Source organism: Octopus sinensis, linkage group LG9, assembly GCF_006345805.1.
Source record: "Octopus sinensis linkage group LG9, ASM634580v1, whole genome shotgun sequence".
NCBI lineage: Eukaryota > Metazoa > Mollusca > Cephalopoda > Octopoda > Octopodidae > Octopus > Octopus sinensis.
In genome coordinates, this window is record NC_043005.1 from 33766404 (window position 1) to 33789970 (window position 23567).

Here is a 23567-nt window from a genome sequence, read left to right on the forward strand (position 1 = left end):
CATTCCCCACCAACTTAAACTGTTAATGAATTTGTTATATATTATTAAGACGAACCCTACACATTCTTTATCATTATTTACCATAATACATTCAAATATTAAATCTATTTATCTATATTTACTGTAAACAATGGTGACATTGGAGATTCCACTTTCCAAATGTACATTCAAATGACAATATACAACCAATCACAAAAATGATAAGGACAACTGATTAAAAATAGAATATACAAAATTATAATGTTCAACTCATTTGCAATTCAGTTGCATTCCTCAACATTTTGTGTTCAAATTCTACTGGTGTCAACTCAGACTATCATCTTTATTTTGGTTCAATAAAATGAACATACATGTCAGTCATGTTGTCATCATTATCATCATCACCATTGTCATTATCATCATCATAAGCATTGGCATCCTTCTGTGTTTAGAATCTGATTCCACTGAATTTATCCACATTGTCTAAATTGACTGGATAAGCCTACATGTAACGTGACTTTGAGGACATGAGAAATGGGCCCACAGTTGTGTTCAGGAATCCTTGTTTGTTGGCCTCCACCCTATCCATGTACCATTTGTTAGCCTCCTCATTATTGCTACTTTCAAAGAAATCACACCCAACATGGCATTTTCTTTTGTAGAGTTGACTATCTGCTACATCAATTGACCAACTTTAGTTGATCTTTGTATCGCTACCTTAGTACTGTTGCTTTTACTATTTAGATTTAAAGACAAGATCTGCTTCTAACTGTAATGTCTTTCTTTCCTCAACATTTGAGTCTGCTGATGTTAGTTATTTCTCTTGCTTGCTGGTTTGAAATACCCTCAAGAGATTTATTTGTCTTCTAATTAGAAGGATAATCTCAGTTATTTGAAGTTTTTCAATCCTTATACTATGTATGTGACACTCTATCCACTCTCTCTCTCTCTCTCTCTCCTTATATATATATATATATATATATACATAAATTATTAAAGAGTTACCACTATGTGGATAGCTCTAGTGCTAAAAATAGCTCCGTTAGTATAGCCACAGAAAAGATGTTTCCAAGTAGAAATAACATTACATTTAACGGAAGGAAAGTGAAACATAACGAAGAAATAGATACAGAAAAGATGTTTCCAAGTAGAAATAACATTACATTTAACGGAAGGAAAGTGAAACATAACGAAGAAATAGATACAGAAAAGATGTTTCCAAGTAGAAATAACATTACATTTAACGGAAGGAAAGTGAAACATAACGAAGAAATAGATTTCAATCTTTTTCTTCGTTATGTTTCACTTTCCTTCCGTTAAATGTAATGTTATTTCTACTTGGAAACATATTTTCTGTGGCTATACTAACGGAGCTATTTTTAGCACTAGAGCTATCCACATAGTGGTAACTCTCTAATAATTTATGTATGAATTTGTATTATCTCCCTAGTTTTACGTGCTAAGCCACTTGGTGTTTAATTAATGGTATTAAATTAATATCAATTTTTCACCCTCATTTATAAATATATATATATATATATATATTTATAAATGAGGGTGAAAAATTGATATTAATTTAATAATACCATTAATTAAACACCAAGTGGCTTAGCACGTAAAACTAGGGAGATAATACAAATTTATACATAAATTATTAGAGAGTTACCACTATGTGGATAGCTCTAGTGCTAAAAATAGCTCCGTTAGTATATGTATATATATATATATATATATATATATATATATATATATATACATGCTGCAATGCTGAAATGAATTGATAGATTCACATATAACACATATATACATCTTTCTTTTTTTTTTCCTCTGATGAAATTATACTCATGTTACATAAGTGTAAATTTAATGTACAAATTTATAATTAAATCATTGAGTATTAATTGAAATGGCTGCAAGAAGTGAAGATGACCAATTTGTTAATAATAAGCAATTATTAACTTCCTTATCTCCATTTTCTTTTAAATGGATATAAACTATATTCTTAATACATACCTATTGTTTTAAGGGAATTTCATTCCCCCAAAACACTAAGTATTGAACGAGTATCTCCTTTGATGCAACCATCCCTTCATGAGGTTAACATATCTTCTAATTAAATACACACACACACACACACTAACAGTAATTTCCAGCATACAAGCTGATGTAGTATATAGTGTAAATATTCAAACATTCTCACTAACTTTCCAACTTCTGCTGCTTTTCACAGCAAGTCATCTTGGTGTATAAGTCAATCTACTCATTCTGACTGTAAATTTTGGTCTGAAAAAGTTCAACTTGTATTGTAGACAATTCGATATGTGTATGTATATATGCACATATTTTTGAAAGCAAAGTTTTTATTTTTTCATCACATATTTAATCTTATTTAATTAAAACTAAACAAAATTTTTTACAAAATCCATCATTGACCTAAGTAGGATTTGAACTTGTAACACAGAGAGCTGGAGCAAATACCACAAGTTATTCTATCTGATGCAGTAATAACTTTGCCAGTTTGCTGTTATCATATTATAATTAATAAAAGACAGATGGAAAGATGGTTAGAAGTATTATGGATCCTTGGTTACATTTCACCATCTTAGTCTCATTTATTTGTGGCTTAGTCTGAATAAGGTTTTTGGGGATAGAGAACAGAGGGGAAGAAACCACAACCCATGGCTTGTGGATAAGTGGTGTACTCATATATTGAGTTATCTCTAGAGTGGTTGATCTGTCTAAATGTCTTGCAATAGAGTGGAATCTACTAAAGGTACTCAGTGGTAAAAAGGTTGTGTTAAGTCAGGCAATAGTCTACTACTCAAAAATATGCACACTTATATAGGCTTAAGCGCTGTTTTTGTCTAACCAATTTTGCTCATGATGCTTGGGCTGATCTAGGGTCATACGAAAATACATATACATAGTGTTGTGCTGTGGGATTGAATCTGGATTGACATTATTGCAAACTAAAGTTCTTAAGCACATGAAACTAAATGTCAATTTTATTGTGGTACTTACTGTTTGCAAATGTTTCTGACTCTGGTGTAACATGTTCAGTCCTTAATATCATTTTTAATATGTCCTTTATTTGGCGCCATTCATACAAGAATCTGTGAACAAGCTGATAACTATTCACTGGATTTCCTACTTGTCTGCCTTCTTGGGACAACTTGTGTTCAGTTTCCACAACAAATCTGCAGTGAATTATTATGTTACATAATGGATGGAATCAGAAAAATCATGTTTTATTTATCTGTTTATAAACTTAATGTAACGAAATGCTGGGTTAGATACTGTTAGTTTCATTTGTCTACTTTCTGAGTTCAAATCACACTGAGATTGATTATCTCTTTCACCTCTTCAGCATTGTTAATATAAATATTTGTCCCCACTTAAACATGGATTATCTGTTAGAACAAACTGTACTGTGGTAGATACCAAGAGAGAAACTCTCATATTGGCTTTTGGTGCAAAATGCACTCTTGTTTATATTGCTAGCAGGGAGATAAATTCATATCCTCTCCAGTGCTGAGACCATCAGATCACGTGATTTTGACCTTTCTTGGTCTTGTCAATAATGGATGCTTGACCACTGGAGATAGGAGTAACTCATTTCTAGCCAGCAATATATAGACAACAGTGCCAGAACAGGCACTGCTGTTGTGATTAACCAGTGAGCTTGTTAAAAATATATATATTAGTGACAAAGGCAATATAAATACTGAGAGGTAATATTTATCCCCACTTGAATATGAATGATCTGTTAAAACAAACTTTACTGTGGTAGATAATACGAAAGACACTCTTATATTTTGCTTTTGGTGCAAAATACACACTTCTTTATATCACTAGTGAGGAGATAAATCCCTAAAGCATCAAAATGATAAATTATCATGTTCATGGATAACAGTGACTATCAAATCAATGATTTTGATATTCATTCTTAATGCCTTCCTGAAGATTTGAAAGTAAATATGTTACTGACTGTTGGATTTTGTCTTCTGATAAATGTGTGTTGATAATACACTTAATACATTGAGGTAAAGGGACTCTGACACACCTGTACTAGCACTAGGCTTGTACTCATTTTCAGCTGAGAGAGACACACACACAAACACAGACAGAGGAAGAGAGGATGGATAGCTAGATAGATAGAGATGGAGAGAGAGAGAGAGAGAGAGAGAGAGAATAGATAGAAAGATAGATAGATAGATAGATATAGAGAGACACAGACAGACAGAGGATATGTATCTTGTGGTACCAGTGCCTGTGGCACACAAGAAATCCATCAGTGCTGTAGTCAGTGCGGTGGGCACATGACAAACACCATCCGATCGTGGCCGTTCGCCAGCCTCATCTCACTAGCACCTGTGTCGGTGGCACATAAAAACACCATCCGAAGACCCGGCAAGACTAGTCAGGCCATAACCCATGGCCCCTACCTGGGACGTAGTCAGTCCACCTGTGCATACCTTCCTTCTTGTGGACACTTGTGAAGACCTGTTGAGGCAAGTGAAAATCAAATCAAAACAAATCAAAATAGATGAACATCAATGGAATTTGTATCTTGTGGTACCAGTGCCGGTGGCACGTGGCACACAATAAACCATCCGAACGTGCCATAGCCAGTACCGCATCGACTGGCCTCCGTGCTGGGGCACGTAACAAGCACCATCCGATCGTGGCCGTTTGCCAGCCTCATCTGGCACCTGTGTCGGTGGCACATAAAAACACCATCCGAGCGTGGCCGTCTGCCAGCCTCGTCTGGCACCTGTGTCGGTGGCACATAAAAAAACACCATCCGAGCGTGGCCGTTTGCCAGCCTCGTCTGGCACCTGTGTCAGTGGCACATAAAATCACCCACTACACTCTCGGAGTGGTTGGCGTTAGGAAGGGCATCCAGCTGTAGAAACACTGCCAGATCTGACTGGACTGGTGCAGCTTTCGGGCTCCCCAGACCCCAGTTGAACCGTCCAACCCATGCTAGCATGGAAAGCGGACGTTAAATGATGATGATGATGATGATGATGATATATAGGAATAAAAATTTATATATAAAGAACATGAAATACACGAAGGGACGAACACGGAAAACAGACAAGTCATTCGAAGCCTTCAATCTTCAGTCAGAAACCGAATCATCATGGCAATTTTGATATATATATTATATATATATAAATTAATATATATATATATATATATATATATATATATATATAATATATATTATATATAGAGAGAGAGGGGGGATAAATAGATAGATAGTAGACAAATAGACAGGCTGACAAAATAGACTGATACACAGATAGACAGGTGGATAAAAAGGTAGTTAAACAGAAAGACAGAAAGAGAGGGATAGATGGACAGACAAGACTGACAGACAGATAAATAAATATGTGGACAGGTTAGGGGAGAGTAAGAGAGAGAGAGAAGAGAGAGAGAGAAGTAGGTTGGTAGATAAGGGAGGAGTGGAAAGAAAATGTGTGTTTGGATGTTTTATAAATATTTCCCGGTCAGTAAAATGAATTAAACAAATTTTTTTTCTTACCTGATAATATCGTTCATATTTTGGCCACCAATATCTCGAGATTCAATACCATTTTGACTTTGAATGAATTTCCCGAGAGAACTCAATAAAACCAATTCTAGATTGGCTAAAACTTTCAGTTTCACAACAGATGAGAAGACCTCAGCATTGGTATTCAAGGCTATTTGTGAGGACCACACCAGTAAAAAAGCAGTGACTGTCTGCTTGAACATGATGTGTGTGCATATATATATATGTGTGTGTGTGTGTTAGTGTGTTAATATATTCATGTATGAGTATATTTATATATATAATGTGTATGTATCTGTGTATTTTTGTATAATGTGTGCTTGCCTGTTGCTGTATCTGTCTTCTGTATGTTTCTATTTATGTATGTATGTATGTTTCTATGTATGTATGTATGTATGTATGTATGTATGTATGTATGTATGTATGTATGTATGTGTGTGTGTGTGTATGAAAGATATTTGTAACTGTATTGTTAATTTCAACTTTCCAGTCTTAGATATTGTAAATCCTTAAATCCTTAAAAATGTTTTAACCCGAAGGCCGCGGCCATGCTGGGTCATGTAAAATATATCAGCACAAACACAACATGATCCAATATATATTGCTTGTACAGTATATCTGTACATTATTTATGTATATCAACACAAATACAAGAAGGATCCGGTCAAAAGAATCAAAGCTACTGAAGTATTTTCAAATGAGTGTGCATGTATGGTGTATGTGTGTACATGTGTGTGTGTGTGTGTATGTGTGTGCTCAGTTACTTTTTCTTTCCCTCCTGAATCTAGAATCCAGTAAAGACAAGTCATGATTAACCAAGGGAGGAAGAGACAAATCTCTATTGATTTTTAGCAAGTATGTTGTTTTTACATGCTTGCTTAATAAATCACATCTTTTTGGTGATTTGTGTTTGGACAAGTCAGAGAAAGCTATCTGTCAGACACATTTAGTGAATCTGAACATTAGTTTCCTTGGTCAGTTCTTTTCTGCTGAGATGCAGTGGAATGTTTGAAAGAATGCTGATAGCATCACTTTTAACCTGGCTTCTGTGTCACATTAATAGCAACATCCTATGCTTTTCCTTCCAATATATTCCATTGATTTTTGAAGTGAATCTCTGAAACATTTATGTGACTATATGTATGTTTGACCGTCCATTTGTCCATCCAGCCATCAATTCATTTATCTATATATCTATCTGTCCATCTAATCAATCTAGCTTGAGATAAGTATCATTTAATAATTAAAGGGTTATCAAGTTTCATACTCAGATAACACTGGTAGTCAGCTAACTACAGTTGGATGTTATACAGGGATGAACCTGAGACAAAACACCATAGAAATTCCAAATCCCAAAGATTTTAAGTTGTTATGCATTTGAGTGTGTTCTAACTTATTTGTATACAATAATTTTAATTTTGTACAATAAAAAGCCATGAAATTATCGTATTTTGTATTCAATATACTTTATATAGACATGCTTTATGTATCCTATAAATGAAAACAGCAGGTATCCTTAACATGAAAATGTGACCTGATAGAGGAAATCGGACTTCAGATTCATAATCAGCATCAAAAATTAACCCAGAAAAGTCAATCAGCAACTCTGATGATTAAAAAAGTTTCATTTTGTTAACCAGTGTTATCTGAGTATGAAACTTGATAACCCTGCATTTCAAAATCCTTGATAATGTTGTTCCATTGATGCAATATCTTGATGAAAGTGTTCCCCTTGCTCATCAGACACTGCTCCAAGGTTCTCTGCAAAAAAGTCCAGATGTGAATCAAGGAAATGGACTTTTAGTGACATCCAACAGTCCATTGCAGCATAGGAGTCTAGAAGACATTTCACTCCATTTCTAAATTCTAGAGATCTCTTGTTGCCTGGGAAATTTTCACAGAGCCATTTAAAGGATTCCCAGGCTTTAAGCTCAATCTCATCCAGTGCTGTGAGGAAGTGGTTGTCCTTCAGGAGTTCTTTTATCTTCAAACCTATGAATACGCCCTCCTTCAGTTTTGCCTTGGGGATTTTTGAAAATTTGGCCTTCACATATTCAAAACCTTTTAAGCTTTTCCTGGCAAGTGTCTTCACGAATTGTTTCATGAGGCCAAGCTTTATGTGAAGAGAGGGAAGAAGAACATTTTCTGAATTTAAAAGTGGCTTACTCTGGATGCTAGAAACTCCTGGCTCATATGATTTTTGCAAAGGCCACTCTGATTGCACATAGTGTTTGTTAGTTGCACAACTGTCCTATAGGCATAAAAAGCAACAATATTTGGTGAACCCAGATTGCATTCCCATCAACATTCCAATCACCTTCAAGTCTCCACATATTTTCCAGCTGTAGTTTTTATACTTTATGGCATTGAGGAGTACTTGTATGTATTCATAACACTCCTTCATGTACACTGAATGCCTTATGGGAATGGATGGTTTCTTATTGCCGTTGTGTAGTAGTACTGCTTTGAGGCTTCTCTTAGATGAATCAATAAGTGCCATTCAGCAGGAACATGCTCTTGGAACAAACAGTGAAATAACTCATCAGTGTTATTACTGAAACAAAGTGGTCCATCAACAGAGAAGCATGAAGTCTGATCCCTATTTCTTTTCCTGAAATGAGTAATACAAACAGAGTAATACAAACAGAGTAATACAAAGCAGACACTTTTCTTGTAGCTTTATCCTTCGACAATGACAAGTCTCTAAATAAATCATTTAACTCTCCTTGAGAAAATTTCTGTGGTACGTCTTCCTTTTCAATCATGAAATCTGCACCCGCTTCGGTGTCTTTGATAGCAGTAATATTTTCTTCAGGAAATACTTCTTCGTCAGACGTCTGAAGGCCATTTTCTGGTGGTATTGGAATAGGAAGATCATCATCGTTGTGTGGTGCTGGTCTTCTTGTTGATTCCAAGTTGGGATACACAATCTTATGCTTGGTCTTTACAGTAAACCCACATACATTAATGTTGCAGAAATAACAGTCCAAAAAATGATCCTTTGGCTCTCTCCATATCATAGGTATTGCAAGCAGCATTGCTCTCTTCCTCTTATTTAGCCAATCCCTTCGTCCATTTGAACAAACTAAGCAGATGATATGTGGGGCCCAACTCTTATCTTGTTCCCCGAGAGAACAGCCAAAGTATAACTGGCAGATCTTCCTGATTTTACTTGTGATGGCACGTTGCTGAGCTTTGGTGGTAAATGAACAACAGACATGACAAAATATATCAGGACTGTTCTTGCAATGCTTTGACATAGTCAGAATTTACCTGTATAAGACGTTTGCGTGTAGCGATACTGCTGATGAGAGTTATATACCCCTCTTATCTCATCAGAAAAACTGTGCCTGATAGAAGGAAACCAATTACGTTTTTGAAATCGGCAGACAAAACTACATATAAAACACTATATAATATCCCTGATGAAAATTGGCTGTTGACCAGTGTAATTGGATGGGCTTCTGTATAGCGTATTATGCATTATGCAGCAATCATTCACATGGTACGCTATACCAGACTGTTGGATTACTGCATTATTTGAGCATGAAACTTGAAATAGATCACATATATTCTATTCATTAAACAATCTTTCTCTTTCTCTCTCTCTCTCTCTTCATATATATATATATATATATATATATATATTTATGTGTTTGTGTGGGTGTATGTGCATATGGGTGTATCTGTTTTAAGTGTGTGCAAATCAATTAGATGCAGCCTAATGTCTTTGTAACATTCCAACAGAATCTCCATTACTTCTCTTCCCTTTTCCTTCCAACTCTTCCTCCTTCTCCTCATCATTAGAATCCACTTCATCCTCTTCAATATCATTACATCCATTTTGGGTTTTGTTACTATCATCCTAACAAATACCCCACCCCCACCTCATCAATACTTCTACTCTACTCTGATAGACTTTTCCATTGTCTGTTACAATTTCATCTCTTTTACTCTTTTACTAGCTTCAGTCATTTGACTGCAGCCATGCTGGAGCACCACCCTTAGATGAACAAGTTGACCCCAGGACTTATTCTATTGGTCTTTTTCAGTGAACCGCTGAGTTACAAGGATGTAAACACTCCAACATCAGTTGTTAAGTGATGGTGGGGGAGGCAAACACAGACCTAAAAACATATATATATATATATATATATACAGTTGCGGCCAAAATGTTCAGAACAGCATTGTTTTCGTCAGAAAAGTAGATATAATTTTTTATCAAAGTTGTTTTATATTCTATAATTTTCACAGACAATAAATACGATATTATTTGTTATTGCCTGAGATTTAGGTGTAATTTGAGAGGATGATACAAAAGTTATGGATGATTTAGTGATTTATTGCAAAACCCATGGTGGCCAAAATGATCAGAATGGTTGCTTTTACTCCGTGTTTTAGTATATTTAACCAGCGAACTCTAATGTTTTGAATTTGTTTACGTGACGGTTCGTTTACTAAACATTAGTAAGAATATTTGCAGTGTACTTTGTTAATATAATGCCACTTACTCCGTTACCAATTCGTCAGCAGATTATTAAGCTTCGAAGGAAGGATAATTTAAGTATTGAATCTATTGCAAAGATTGTTAACAAGTCAAAAAGTGTTGTACACGGTATTCTTAAGGTCTACGATGATTGTGGTTCGTGTGAAGGAAGAAAGTTTACAGGTAGGCCAAGAAAAACGACCAAGAGAGAAGATCGTGCTATGGTAAAGTTGGTTAAAAAGGACAGATTTAAAACTGCTGCTGCTGTTTCTCGGAAAATGAGCATTGTATTGAAGAAAACTTTATCTTGAAAAACTGTGTCTCGTCATTTAGTTGAACATGACCTACAAGCAAGAGCACCTGCAGTGAAGCCACTGATCAGCTCCAAGAATAAAAAGTGTCGTCTTACCTTTGCAACCGAACATGTGTTGTGGTCTCAAGAAAAATGGCAATTGGTGCATTTCAGTGATGAATCTAAGTTTATGCTATTTGGCTCAGATGGGAAAAGGTACGTTCGTAGAAAAGTAGGTGTAAAATTGTTGCCTAAATGCCTTAAGACTAGTGTTAAATTCGGTGGAGGAAGTGTCATGGTTTGGGAAATGATATCTGGAGATGGTGTAGGCCCTTTGGTGCGATTACATGGAAAGTTAAATGCAGGAGTTTATAAACAACTTGTAAAAGATCATGTCTTGCCTGTGCTGAGAAATTCAACTAAGCGACCACCCATATTCATGCAGGACAATACCCCATGTCACAAGGCTAAGGTGGTCATGAACTTCCTCAAGGCTGAAAAGTAGGTGTAAAATTGTTGCCTAAATGCCTTAAGACTAGTGTTAAATTCGGTGGAGGAAGTGTCATGGTTTGGGAAATGATATCTGGAGATGGTGTAGGCCCTTTGGTGCGATTACATGGAAAGTTAAACGCAGGAGTTTATAAACAACTTGTCAAAGATCATGTCTTGCCTGTGCTGAGAAATTCACCTAAGCGACCACCCATATTCATGCAGGACAATACCCCATGTCACAAGGCTAAGGTGGTCATGAACTTCCTCAAGGCTGAAAAGGTTATTGCTATGGATTGGCCAGCTCAAAGCCAAGATCTCAATCCTATTGAAAATGTGTGGAATATTCTAGGAGAACGTTTGAAAGCCAGAAATCCTAAAACAACTGAGCAATTATGGAATGCCCTTCAGGAAGAATGGAATAAGATCACCCAGCAAGAAATTGAAAATTTAATTTCCTCATGCAGTCGAAGATGTCAGAGTGTGATTGAAGCTAAAGGGCTTCACACTAAATATTAAATAATTCCAGTATTCTCTGTCATTTTTGATTATTTTGTTATTTTTTCAACCGTTCTGATCATTTTGGCCGCCATGGGTTTTGCAGTAAATCACTAAATCATCCATAACTTTTGTATTATCCTCTCAAATTACACCAAAGTCTCAGACAATAACAATTAATATTGTATTTATTGTCTGTGAAAATTATAGAATATAAAACAACTTTGATAAAAAATTATATCTACTTTTCTGACGAAAACAATGCCGTTCTGAACATTTTGGCCGCAACTGTATATATATACATAAATATATGTATGTATGTATGTATGTATGTATGTATGTATGTATGTATGTATGTATGTATGTATATATATATATATATATATATATATATATATAATATATATATATATATTTGTAAACCTTCCTGTTATATATATATATATATATATATATATATATTATATATATATGATGGGCTTCTTTCAGTTTCCCTCTACTAAATCCACTCACAAGGCTTTGGTTAGCCCAAGGCTATAGTAGAAGACACTTGCCCAAGGTGCCATGCAGTGAGGCTGAACCTGGAACCATGTGGTTGGGAAGCAAGCTTCTTTATTTCATCAAATTTGCCGTAAAGATATTACATAGATAGAAACAAGTGCAGACTGGACATCAACACAAATAAATGAATGATGAGCAAAATAAGGAGCAAAAAAAAAAAAATTGTTTTGAAAGTGGCTGGTTGCAGGTACCCGGTGATTCTTGAGGGATCCCCTCCCCCAAGTGTCACCTGTGCCTGGAAAAAAAAAATTGGTGAGAGAAGCAGATAACGCCTGCTGATCGATGCTTATCGAGAACATTGTTCTTTTTTTTTAAAACACAAATGAGGAGTTGAACCTCTTACAATAATTACAAATTGAGGCGCTGAGCCTCTTATCAATCAAAAAAGTTCAGAAAATATTCAACTTGAGGTGCTAAGCCTCTTACCAATGTCCAAGTTCCAATTGAGGCACTAAGACCTTTCACTCTGCCTCCCGATTAAGTCTCTTGCTGCATGCAGGTAATCCTTCAGTCGCAAGCCGGAGTCCCCAAAAAGATAATTATATTCTTCTTTAGTAAAGGAATCCATTATCTTATAGAAGTAATCCGGGCTATCAATGCAGGTCAGGACCGCCTGTTCTTGACCTTCAAAATTCCTTACATAGTTCTCTACAGCCCCTCCCTTAAGAAAGAAAATCACAAATTGCTCATTTATTATACTGGGAAGGGCCACAGTTTCCTCCATCGGTGACACAATTCCCACCGACGAGGTCCCGGGGACATGCTGGCAGTGTACTGCAAAACTGCTGGCACTGTCCCATTCTTTTTCTTTTTTTTTGTCCTTGGTATGGGAGGGGGTGGTTCCTTTGCCTTAACTGGAGGATCATTGCTCCCTCCCGCAGCTTTAGAGTCCTTCAGTGAGCAACCATTGTTGCCCACCTTCTTCCTGGCAGAAACATTAGCACGCCAGACAAAATGCTTAGCGATATTTTGTCTGCCGTTACATTCTGAGTTCAAATTCTGCCAAGGTGACTTTGCCTTTCATCCTTCCAGGGTCGATTAAATAAGTACACTGGGGTCGATATAATCGACTTAATCCATTTATCTGTCCTTGTTTGTCCTCTCTGTGTTTAGCCCTTTGTGGGTAGTATAGAAATAGGTATCTAGAATTGAAGAACTTCTGTCAATTTTAATAATGAAGAATTATTGATTGATTGAATTAATTTTATGAAGTAGTTAAGTATTCTACAGACACATGTACCCTTAATGTAATTCTCAGGCAGAATCAGTGACTCAGATTGTCCAAGATGGATTTTTAAATGACAGGTACAATCCATCCAGAGGCTTTTTCACAGTTTCCAGGTCTATCTATTTTCATCCACAAGTATGATTTGACTCAAGACTATAATCCAAGATTCTTCATGGCAGACTCAGACCCACAGTCTTGTGATTGTGAAGTGAATTTAGATAATATAGTAGTTCCTGTGCCAGATATCTACTTCATAAAAATAATGGTCATAACTAGGATGATTCTGATCACAGATCTCCTTAAACATGATTGATTTGGGGCTAAATAATACAAAACAAAAAAAACAATAACGACAAACCACATTTCTGTTTTATTGTAGTTTTCTAAAAAACGTCCATCAAATGATATTTAAATTTTTATCCAAAGCTGTATCTTAATACATCTAGTTTAGTCCAAGTTACTCTGAATTACACTGAGTTTGCTGCTCCTGGTTTCATCACCTGATCAATCATACTAAACATTATTTCAGTTAATTGTAGACTGGAACATTGAATCATGTTTGACTCAAATGATATTTCACATACTTTATTCATGGTATCATGCATTTTACTCTAGCATTAATAATAATTATAAAATGATGATGGCATTTATATATATATATATATATATATATATATATATATATATATATATGAGTGTGTGTATGTATGTATGTATGTATGTATATATATATATATATATATATATATATATATATATGTATGTATGTATGTAGTATGTATGTATGTATGTATGTATGTATGTATTTGTATATGTTTTATTGTTTTAGATATCTTCAGCATTTATTTTTAATCCACATGGTCGTTGGAACATCTGGTCTACTTCATGAATCCATTTATTGGCAACTAGAAATGAAAACAAAGACAGAAATATTGTCAAATGTAATAATAATAATAATAATATAATAATAATAATAATAATACAAATAATAATAATAATAATAATAATAATAATAATAATAATAATAATATAATAATAATAATAATAATAATAATAATAATAATAATAATAATAATAATAATAATAATAATGATAATAATATTAATAAAAATAATAATAATCATGATGAGGATAATAACTGGTTTCAAATTTTGGCACAGGACCAGTAAGTTTGGGTTGGGGAGTCAAATCAAGTACATCAACCCCAGTACTCAACTGGTACTTATTTTATTGACCTCGAAAGGATGAAAAGCAAAGTCAACCTTGGCAACATTTGAACTCAGAATGTAAAAGACAGATGAAATGTTAAAAGCATTTTGCCCAGCATGCTAATGATTCTACCAGCTTGAATAATAACAACAGTTTTTGTGCAGTTAAAAAGATATCTGATGTGGCATCTGGTGAGATGTGTGGTACAAGAAAACAGAGGTAAAAGAAGTATTTGAAAGAAACATCTAGACGAGAATATTTTATGGCTGATTTCAATTTAATGAAAAATATTTAATGAGATATTTAATGAAACTGCAACAGTAATAACATTAAGAACAGCAAATTAATCGTGTCTGTTTTATAATGCAATAAACTTCTGAAATAATAACGACAACTCCAATGGTTTGAGATGCTGTTATTTTGAATATTGCATTGTCAAGGAAGTTTGTTTTAAATGCCTCTATTACACAAATAAAGGGAACAGTAAATAAGAAATCGAGTTACTGTATAATCAATAACTCTACTAAATGTATAGGAAGAAGCATTTGCACATCCCTTCATCCAGAAAAATTAATTTTAATATAAAAAGAAAGTCATTTTCAAAATGCCAAAAAGTAAATAGTCTGAAAGACCTTCAGTTAATTCAATATCATTGTTAACTGTTAACCAATTATTTGTCAGGATCACCAATTGTAACCATAATGGAATAAATTATGTTTATGAACATAATTTATTGTTACATTAATATAGGAGGTGTTAACACAATACAAGTAAATAAACATTCAAATAAAACAATGGATATGACAAAAGCAAGAAAGTCTTCATTGGGAATTCAATATTTAAGCTAATTAAGGCAGCAAGCTGGCAGAATCGTTAGCACGTCGGGCGAAATGCTTAGCGCTATTTCGTCTGCGTTACGTTGTGAGTTCAAATTCCGCCGAGGTCGACTTTGCCTTTCATCCTTTCAGTGTCTATTAAATAAGTACCAGTTACGGACTGGGGTCGATGTAATCGACTTAATACCTATGTCTGTCCTTGTTTGTCCTCTCTGTGTTTAGCCCCTTGTGAGTAGTAAAGAAATAGGTATTTCATCTGTCTTTACGTTCTGAGTTCAAATTCCGCTGAGGTCGATTTTGCCGTTCATCCTTTCGGGGTCGATAAATTAAATACCAGTTGTGTACTGGCGTCAATGTAATTGACTGGCCCCCCTACCCAAAAATTTTGGGCCTTGTGCTTACAGTAGAAAAGAATATTTAAGCTAATTTCCACACATTAATTCATATTCTTGATGCCATGATGTGTCTACTTCAGTTGTTCCAGGTTGAACATGTAGCTATGAAGACATCTATATGTGGAGAGTGAACATCACCAGAATCCAAATCACTCTGGTGTTTTGATGATCAGTTGAGCTGTATTTGTTGGTTATGTTCATGGAAGGTTTTAGTCATACCACCAAACTATCCCATGAACAACAGCTGGGTTTGTGCACATGATCAAATTGTGATTTTTATGTGGTCAAATGTGGGATCTAGTCCAATTGTTACAAACGTAATCAAATACTATAAAACTGTGAAAAACTTAGAATCACAGAGATGAGCAGCAGACATAAACAAACTAACTTGTTTACTGTGTCACAATTTCAAAACTGCCACTAGCTTGGGTTTTCCTTATTCCTGGGACCATTATTGTATAGAGGTGTGCACAACACAGAGGGATTCAATGGTAGAGTGTCAGATTAAACATCTTGGTACTTCATTTCAAATGTTTACATTTTGTGTTCAAATTCTTGCACATTTTACTTTGCTTTACCTTCTTCCAGTCCATAATGACAGATACTTTGTCATTCTTGTAGTAATTTGCTGTAGTTGCAAGTGAATTCTTACCCCATTTTGATCCTACCGCAACTGGACAACTAGCATGTAATGTCCTGGGATCTCGGCGCTGGTTTCTTTTCAAATTGTACCAAAAGACTGCTGAACCCTGAAACAGAAACACAATAATCACTTTAGGTGAGTTAGAGAACAAAACAAAAATAGTTCTGAATCCATGATGTTAATAGTACGGGATGGAAACTAATGTAATAACTATAAGAGGCTACAGTAATAGCAACTATAGTGATGATGATGATCATGATCATGATGATGATGACGATGATGATGATGATGACGACGATGCCGATGATGATGACTATGATGATGATGATGACGACGATGATGATGACTATGATGATGATGATGATGACGACGACGACGACAATGATAATGATGATGATGATGACTACGACGATGATGATGATGATGATGATGACGACGACAACAATGATGATGATGATGGGGCTGTACTGGTTCTGACTTCTATAAACATAATAAAAAAAACAATGCTGTCTAAACCTCCAGAAAGCTTTCAGTGCTTGGTACTGTAGAGAGGTGGAAGGTATTAAATGAATAAATGATGAGTATCTTCATGGATGGATCTACCTCTTATGGTTAGATACTGATTCTACAGTGAAAAGTGAACTGAGAAACAAGATTAACAATAATGTCTACATACAAAACACAATGTCCAAAGAAGAATTCAACTGAAGAACTGCTTCATCCAATATAATGTCCATTTAGAGTCCCATGGTCTAGTACTGCAGACACTGGGACACTTCATTTCTTCTTTTAACTATTACTTGTTTCAGTCAATGGATCACAGCCATGCTGGAGCATCACCTTGATGGGTTCAGTCAAATAACTTAACCCCAGTACTTATTTTTAAGTCTGGTACTTATTCTATCAGTCTCTTCTGTCAAACCACTAAGTTATTGGTTAAACAAACTAGCACTGGCTGTCAAGTGGATGGGAGATACAAACACAAACACACAAACACACACACACACACACACACACACACACACACATGCACACACAAAATGGGCTTCCACATAGTTTCCATCTACCAAATTCACTCATAAGGGTATGGTCAGTTCAGGATTATAGTAGAAGACATTTACCCAAGTTGACATGCATGGAACTGAACTCAAAACTGTATGGTTACAAGCTAGCTTCTTAACCATGCAACGAATCTAAAAGAAATTTTTTAAATATATTTCTTCCATCTCTAAAACATTTTTGACAAAACAGAGTAAGACCCACCTTTATTACAGGTATCTGCACATTAATCCTTGGAAAAATTGTGGCTCCTCCAAGAGTAACATTGGACATCTAGAAGAGAGAAAGAAAAATGGTAAAAGAAGCAGGAGAAAAAAAAGAAAAAGAAAATTGTGAATATTTCATTGAAGAATTTAGGGGTTATTTCTAGTAGTCATTTTTAGTAGTTGTTGCAGAAAGGATGTGGTGATATTCGTGATACTGGGTGGGGGTAGGGTGGGGGTGATGGTACTAGTGGTGATGACGGTGCTGGCGGTGGTGGTGGTGGGGTGGGGCTGGTGCTGGTGATGGTAATGGTGGTGGTGCTAATGGTGGCAGTTGTATACACACCAGGTCATTTATTAAGTGTGTGTTTAACCCTAGTGATTGTCACACCTATTTTACTTCTTTAATTAAAGACTGGACAACCAAAACAAACCAATGTGATTGCTGTTAGTACACATCCACTAGATACAACAAACTCAATGTTATAGAAATGGTACATTCCTGAAAATATTGGTTTTAAATTTTGGTACAAGGTCAGCAAATTAGGGGTGGGGTTCAAATGGTACTTATTTTATCAACCCCAAAAAGGAGGAAAAGCAAAGTTGACCCCAGCAGCATTTGAACCCAGAATGTAAAGACATGAAATGCAGCTAAGAATTTTTGTCTGGCATGCTAATGATTTTGCCAGCTTGCTGCCTTAAACATTCTTCAAAATATTATGGTAACATTGAATTCCATAATTTGAAAGATCCTTCTCATCAACTTCCATTTTACATAGATTACTAGGAAATAGGTTTGGTATCATAGACTTCAAGATTTTCAGGAATACATTTTCACAATTGAGGTGACGTCTATCTGTGACAATTATTCTTGACAATTTTGGTAATCTCATCGGAAGAAGTTTTAATTTTGTGCTTTTAGTTATGCAGGTATTTTGAAAATACCTCACGTAGTGATGACTGTGCCCTGCATAGTTTCAGGTTGCTCTTAGGCAAGGCATAGCACCCATTCAGCCACCCTTAATGGTGAAGTCATGGGACTGCAGCATGGCAGATTGTGAAGAGGTAGCAGAAGAACTCAACTGAGCCAGTGGTGCTTCTTACATTGATACTGATCAGAGGAATCCTAGAAGATCAAAGGTCAGGATCACCAAACCCTATCAAGAGAGTAACTGTAATGCATCCACAGGGGTGGTATCCATGATTGTGTAATCATCTAATAAAAGAGTAATGCTTTTACTCAAGTTCCCAATTCTAATTCATAATAATGGAATTGGATGGTGACAGAGAATCATGGAAATCTGTGAAAGCAACGAAAAAGTTTTAAATAACAAGAGGGGTAAAAAAAAAGGTTGTTGACTGCATTTTGTAAGGAAAATGTATCTTTTTTATTTGTAACATAAACTATTTAACATTTTCACCTTCTTTGACATCTTCAAGGTGTCACAAACCAATGGGAGGCATCTCAAGGGGAACACTTGACCTGCTAGAAATATCAGCCAAAATTTTCCACAAATCACACCCATCTGGAAGGAAGGTTCATCCAATGACGTGCTTTTACAAATCTCTAAAATATAGGGTGACCACAGCTGGAGTACTTTTGATCATAGGTCTGTTTGATAAGAGCTAAAATGGGTCTAAGCACCCCACCACCATCACCACAACAAATAACAACAACAGCAGCAACAACAACAATGGCAATAACAACAACCACAAAGTATTTTCAAAGCTTATTATTAAGTATTTAATTACTCTATCCAACCCCAAAAATGTCTATTAAAGCTGTGACTCACATAAAGCATCCATGTAGCTATACGATCTCCAGAACCAATGAGGAATTGACTGGCAGATTTTTCCAACTGTTCCTTGGATTCCTGGATAATGAATTAAAAAAAAAGTCATGCTAGATAGATATACCAAATGATATAAACACACACACACACACACACATGACTGGCTCCTTTCAATTTCCATTTACTAAATCCACTCACAAGACTTTGTTCAGTAGTGGGACTAAAGTAGAAGACACTTTAAGATTCCATGTAGTGGGACTGAACCTGAAACCATGTGGGAAGCAAACTTCTTAACTACACAGCCCTGCCAGTGCCTTCATTGTATAATTTTATTCTTCTACATCTTACATCTAAATGATGTTGAGGCTGACTTCCTTATTGATCAGTAAGCATCATTAATAATTTAATTTGTTTCAGTCAGTCAACTATGTCCCTTCTCTATAAGTGTTGGCCATGTGTGTCAGGTATGGAAGATATCTTTAAACAGATCTAGATGAACAACTGCTTTGAAATATTTGAAGAAAATGAAAACAAAACCAGTCAAATACTTACAAAATAATCAACACGTGGCTCATGCATTCCTCCTAGACCATAATTCAGAACCTGAGAACAAAACATCAACCAAAAGCATTAATATATATATACTTTAAAGATTGAAGTTGTGTAAAGCTGGAGCAATGCAAGAATGTACAAAGTAAATTAGAAAAGGAAAAGAAAACAGAACAAAGTTGTAATTTTACCTTGTATTTCTATATTTCGGGTTGAAGACCCTTTCTTCTGATCATTTGGAAAAACAGTAGTTGGAAAAGGCTGTTGCTCAGATGAGGGGTAAAGGATCATTAGTGCCTCCCTCCATCTTCCCACATGGCCTCAGACTCAACACAGAGGCTTACATCAAGTGGCTAGAGGAGGTAGTGCTGCACTGGGTCAAGAGGGTAGCTACTGGAAGACCCTGCATCTGGCAACAGGACTTTGCACCATGCCACACAAGCAGGAGAACCCAGTAATGGCTGTCAGATAATTTCTGCCACCATATCACACCTAACATCTGGTCACCTAGCTCCCCAGACTGCAACCTCCTTGATTATCATGTATGAGTGCAACTGAGTGAGAGACCAACAAAACTCCTTGTAACACCAAAAATGAACTGAAGGTAAGGATTATGGCAACATTCACCAATTTAAACAAGAAGACAGTCCAGAAGAGTTGTGGGATATTCTGAAGTCATCTGAGGCCGTGGTTGAAGCCAATAGCGATTTTATTGAATAAATTTACTCTTTAGTTTTTAAAGATATTTTAAATGGTATAGTGTGTCATAGAAACTGTCCATATGTACAAAGTAGTAAGAGAATAAAAGGGTGTATGTATATTATTTTTCATGGAGAATAACATCAAACATTATATATATTTCACACACACACGTACACACATACACACATACAAGCATACATACAAACATGTACATATGGTGGTGCTCCAATATGACCACAGCTACATGGTTGAAATGAGTAAAGGAGTAAAAGAGTATATGTGCAAACATACATACACACACACATATGTGCATATATACACACATATGTGCATATACACACACGCATACATACACAGACATACACATACATGCATATATAACTATATACATATTGACATTCATACATACATATATCTATAAATATACATACATACATACATACACACATATGTACATATAAACATATATATACTTATGTACATGCAGGCATACATATTTACACACATATGTATGTACACACATCCAATACATTGGGACAGACATGAAAAAGTATGTACTGTCATCGATTTCAGCTGCCCTGATGATGTGAATATCCCTTTGAAAATCAAAGAGAAAGAGGATAATTATGGACAACTGCTTCGAAACCTCCAGCTTCCATATCCAGATTATAAAATCACATTTATACCAATAATAATTGGTGTACTTGGTTTTGTGAGTAAATGCCCAAGTGACAAGCTGGATAAGCTAGAGTAGTTGTTCTCAACCATTTTTTATCTGTGGACTCCTTTGATTACTAATCTATTGTGGTTGACTCCTAAAGCTATTTGAAGTGTAAAAACTAATTTTACAGACACTCATTTCTAAATTCCTATTTTGTTTTTCACACAATAACTTGTGTTCAGTTGATCTATGTAAAATGTTTGGGAAAGAAACCTAACTGTTTCTTCAATAAATACATATAAAGCAAAAGTTTTTCATGGACCCTTACAATACTATTGTGGATCCCTAGTTTACTATTTTGCTTGTATGGACCCTCCTCCACCCCCAATTTTATACGGACCCTGGTTGAAAATCACCGAGCTAGAGTTTTCAGAAAAAGAAATCAACCAGCTAATTCACATATTACAAAGATGACATATTGAATATTGTGGTCTTAGATAGAAATTTCTTGAAGAAAAAAAATGGAAGAGTTGTGGCTTCAATATTTGACCCGGGGCTCAACAACAACAACAATAACAGCAACAACAATATCATCAACAACAACAACAGTGAACATGTATGAATATAGAAAGAGACTAATTCTAAGAGTAATAATGAATGTTACAAGAATCTGTGTTAAGTTGTCCTTGCCTGGAGTGGTTCTGCATTCGAAACAAAAACTTTAAGCTGAGTGTTTAATCCAGTGATACTTCCAATTCTGTGGGACAACCTGCGTAAAACTGGGTCTGAATCCCATAACCAAGCACTGCAACATATACCATCAATATTAAAAAAAAAACAGGATTATACATAATCAACTTAAAATACTGGATTATACAGGATTAACATAATACTAGAATATACAGGATTAACATAAAACTGGATTATACAGGATTAACATAATACTAGAATATACAGGATTAACATAAAACTGGATTATATAGGATCAACATGAAAGCTGGATCACAGAGGACAAAAAGAAGTGATCATTTGTACCACATGAGAACATGCACACACACACATGCAAGTACATGCATACACACATATACACAAGCACATGCACATGCACAAATGCACGTACACACATGCACACACACACACACAAACACACGTACACACACACATGTACATACATGCACATTTGTAACTCTGGTAGAATGTGTTTGATGTAGGCACAGCCTGCTACCTAACTAATTCAATATATTAATTAATAACACTGTAACAAAATTTTAATTTTTTTTTTTGTCTTTGGTCAGTAAGTGTTATTTCATATTTGATTCTAACTAGAATTCAAAGGAATTGACTACTATTCCATTCAAGCTTCATTTTCGTGATCTAGACATCAATGTTTTGAAACTGACCTATTTTCCATTACATTTCACACACATTCATCACTGAGTTACTGAAGCAGAAAAATCTTTACAGCAAATATTCTGCTCAATATCACAGATTTGCTAATCAGTTGCTTGATCTTATTCACTGGAGCATGTCCCTCGGTGGCTGATAATATGTGCATCTCTAATCACAAGTAGAAGTGGTAGGGGAAGTACTATAGCCATGTGTTGAGAAGGATTCTTTGAGGTTTGAATGAATTTTGTAACAAAAGCAAAGTTTGAAGGAAATGATGGCCATTTTTCATACTTTATAGGGGTATGCAAATAGGAAATAACAGTTGTTACCCAAGAACAAAAACATGTTACACAGTGTAATATCGTACTTAGGAGGTGCATTGCCCCAGGATTATTAAACCGATTAAATGGATAAAAATTGTTTTTTACCGTTGACTTATAATGTCTGTTTTCATGCCCTGAATGATGTCATCATCACCAACTTTGGAGCTGTAAAACTAAAGATAAAAACAATTTCCTAAATTATTACATGTTTACAAACTTCTTGGGGAAGTATTTCATTGATTTAACTGTCCCCACCCCACTCCAGCTACCATCAATACTTGATTGGGATTTATTTGATCAAACTCCAGAAAAATATTAAAAGACATACTAAACCTATGTGGGATTTAAACTCAATACTGCAAATAATTCTGTCCAAGCTTGACCCGTTTTGCCAACTATTGCCTTATATTACTACTACTACAAATAATAATAATGATTTCAATTTTTTGGTCACAAGGGCAAATTGGGGGAAGGGATTAAGTTGATTACATTGATCCCAGTGAATAACTGGTTCTTATTTAATCGACCCCGATGAAAGGCAAAGTCAACCTTGGCAGAATTTGAACTCAGAACATAAAGATGGACAAAATACCTATTTCTTTACTACCCACAAGGGGCTAAACACAAAAGAGACAAACAAGGACAGACAAACGGATTAAGTCGATTATATCGCCCCCAGTGCATAACTGGTACTTAATTTATCGACTCCAAA

At 35.3% G+C, this 23567-nt stretch overlaps 2 protein-coding genes across 6 annotated transcripts in view; both read right to left on the reverse strand.

Moving 5' to 3' along the window:
* The window catches only part of LOC118764821 (prolyl 4-hydroxylase subunit alpha-2-like), a 36648-nt gene extending 30833 nt beyond the window's left edge, over positions 1-5815 (reverse strand). Inside the window, exons 1-2 of one of the 4 annotated variants that reach the window (XM_036505882.1) lie at positions 5531-5815; positions 3001-3176 (exon numbers count right to left, since the gene is read on the reverse strand). In XM_036505882.1, the coding sequence (XP_036361775.1) occupies positions 3001-3176; positions 5531-5742 (388 nt within the window). In that variant the 5' untranslated portion in view covers positions 5743-5815. Of the gene's footprint in view, positions 1-3000; positions 3177-3967; positions 4157-5070; positions 5088-5530 lie in introns of those variants that run through there. The other 3 variants (XM_036505881.1, XM_036505884.1, XM_036505883.1) reach the window with 3 other exon arrangements.
* A 457-nt stretch (positions 5816-6272) lies between these two features.
* Positions 6273-23567, reverse strand: part of LOC115215795 (prolyl 4-hydroxylase subunit alpha-1) — a 44919-nt gene continuing 27624 nt past the window's right edge. Inside the window, exons 8-15 of one of the 2 annotated variants that reach the window (XM_036505880.1) lie at positions 22961-23028; positions 21834-21948; positions 19784-19834; positions 19232-19312; positions 17440-17508; positions 16186-16282; positions 13876-13998; positions 6273-6291 (exon numbers count right to left, since the gene is read on the reverse strand). In XM_036505880.1, coding sequence (XP_036361773.1) covers positions 13919-13998; positions 16186-16282; positions 17440-17508; positions 19232-19312; positions 19784-19834; positions 21834-21948; positions 22961-23028 — 561 coding nt within the window. In that variant the 3' untranslated portion in view covers positions 6273-6291; positions 13876-13918. Of the gene's footprint in view, positions 6292-13827; positions 13999-16185; positions 16283-17439; positions 17509-19231; positions 19313-19783; positions 19835-21833; positions 21949-22960; positions 23029-23567 lie in introns of those variants that run through there. The other variant, XM_029785095.2, reaches the window with a different exon arrangement.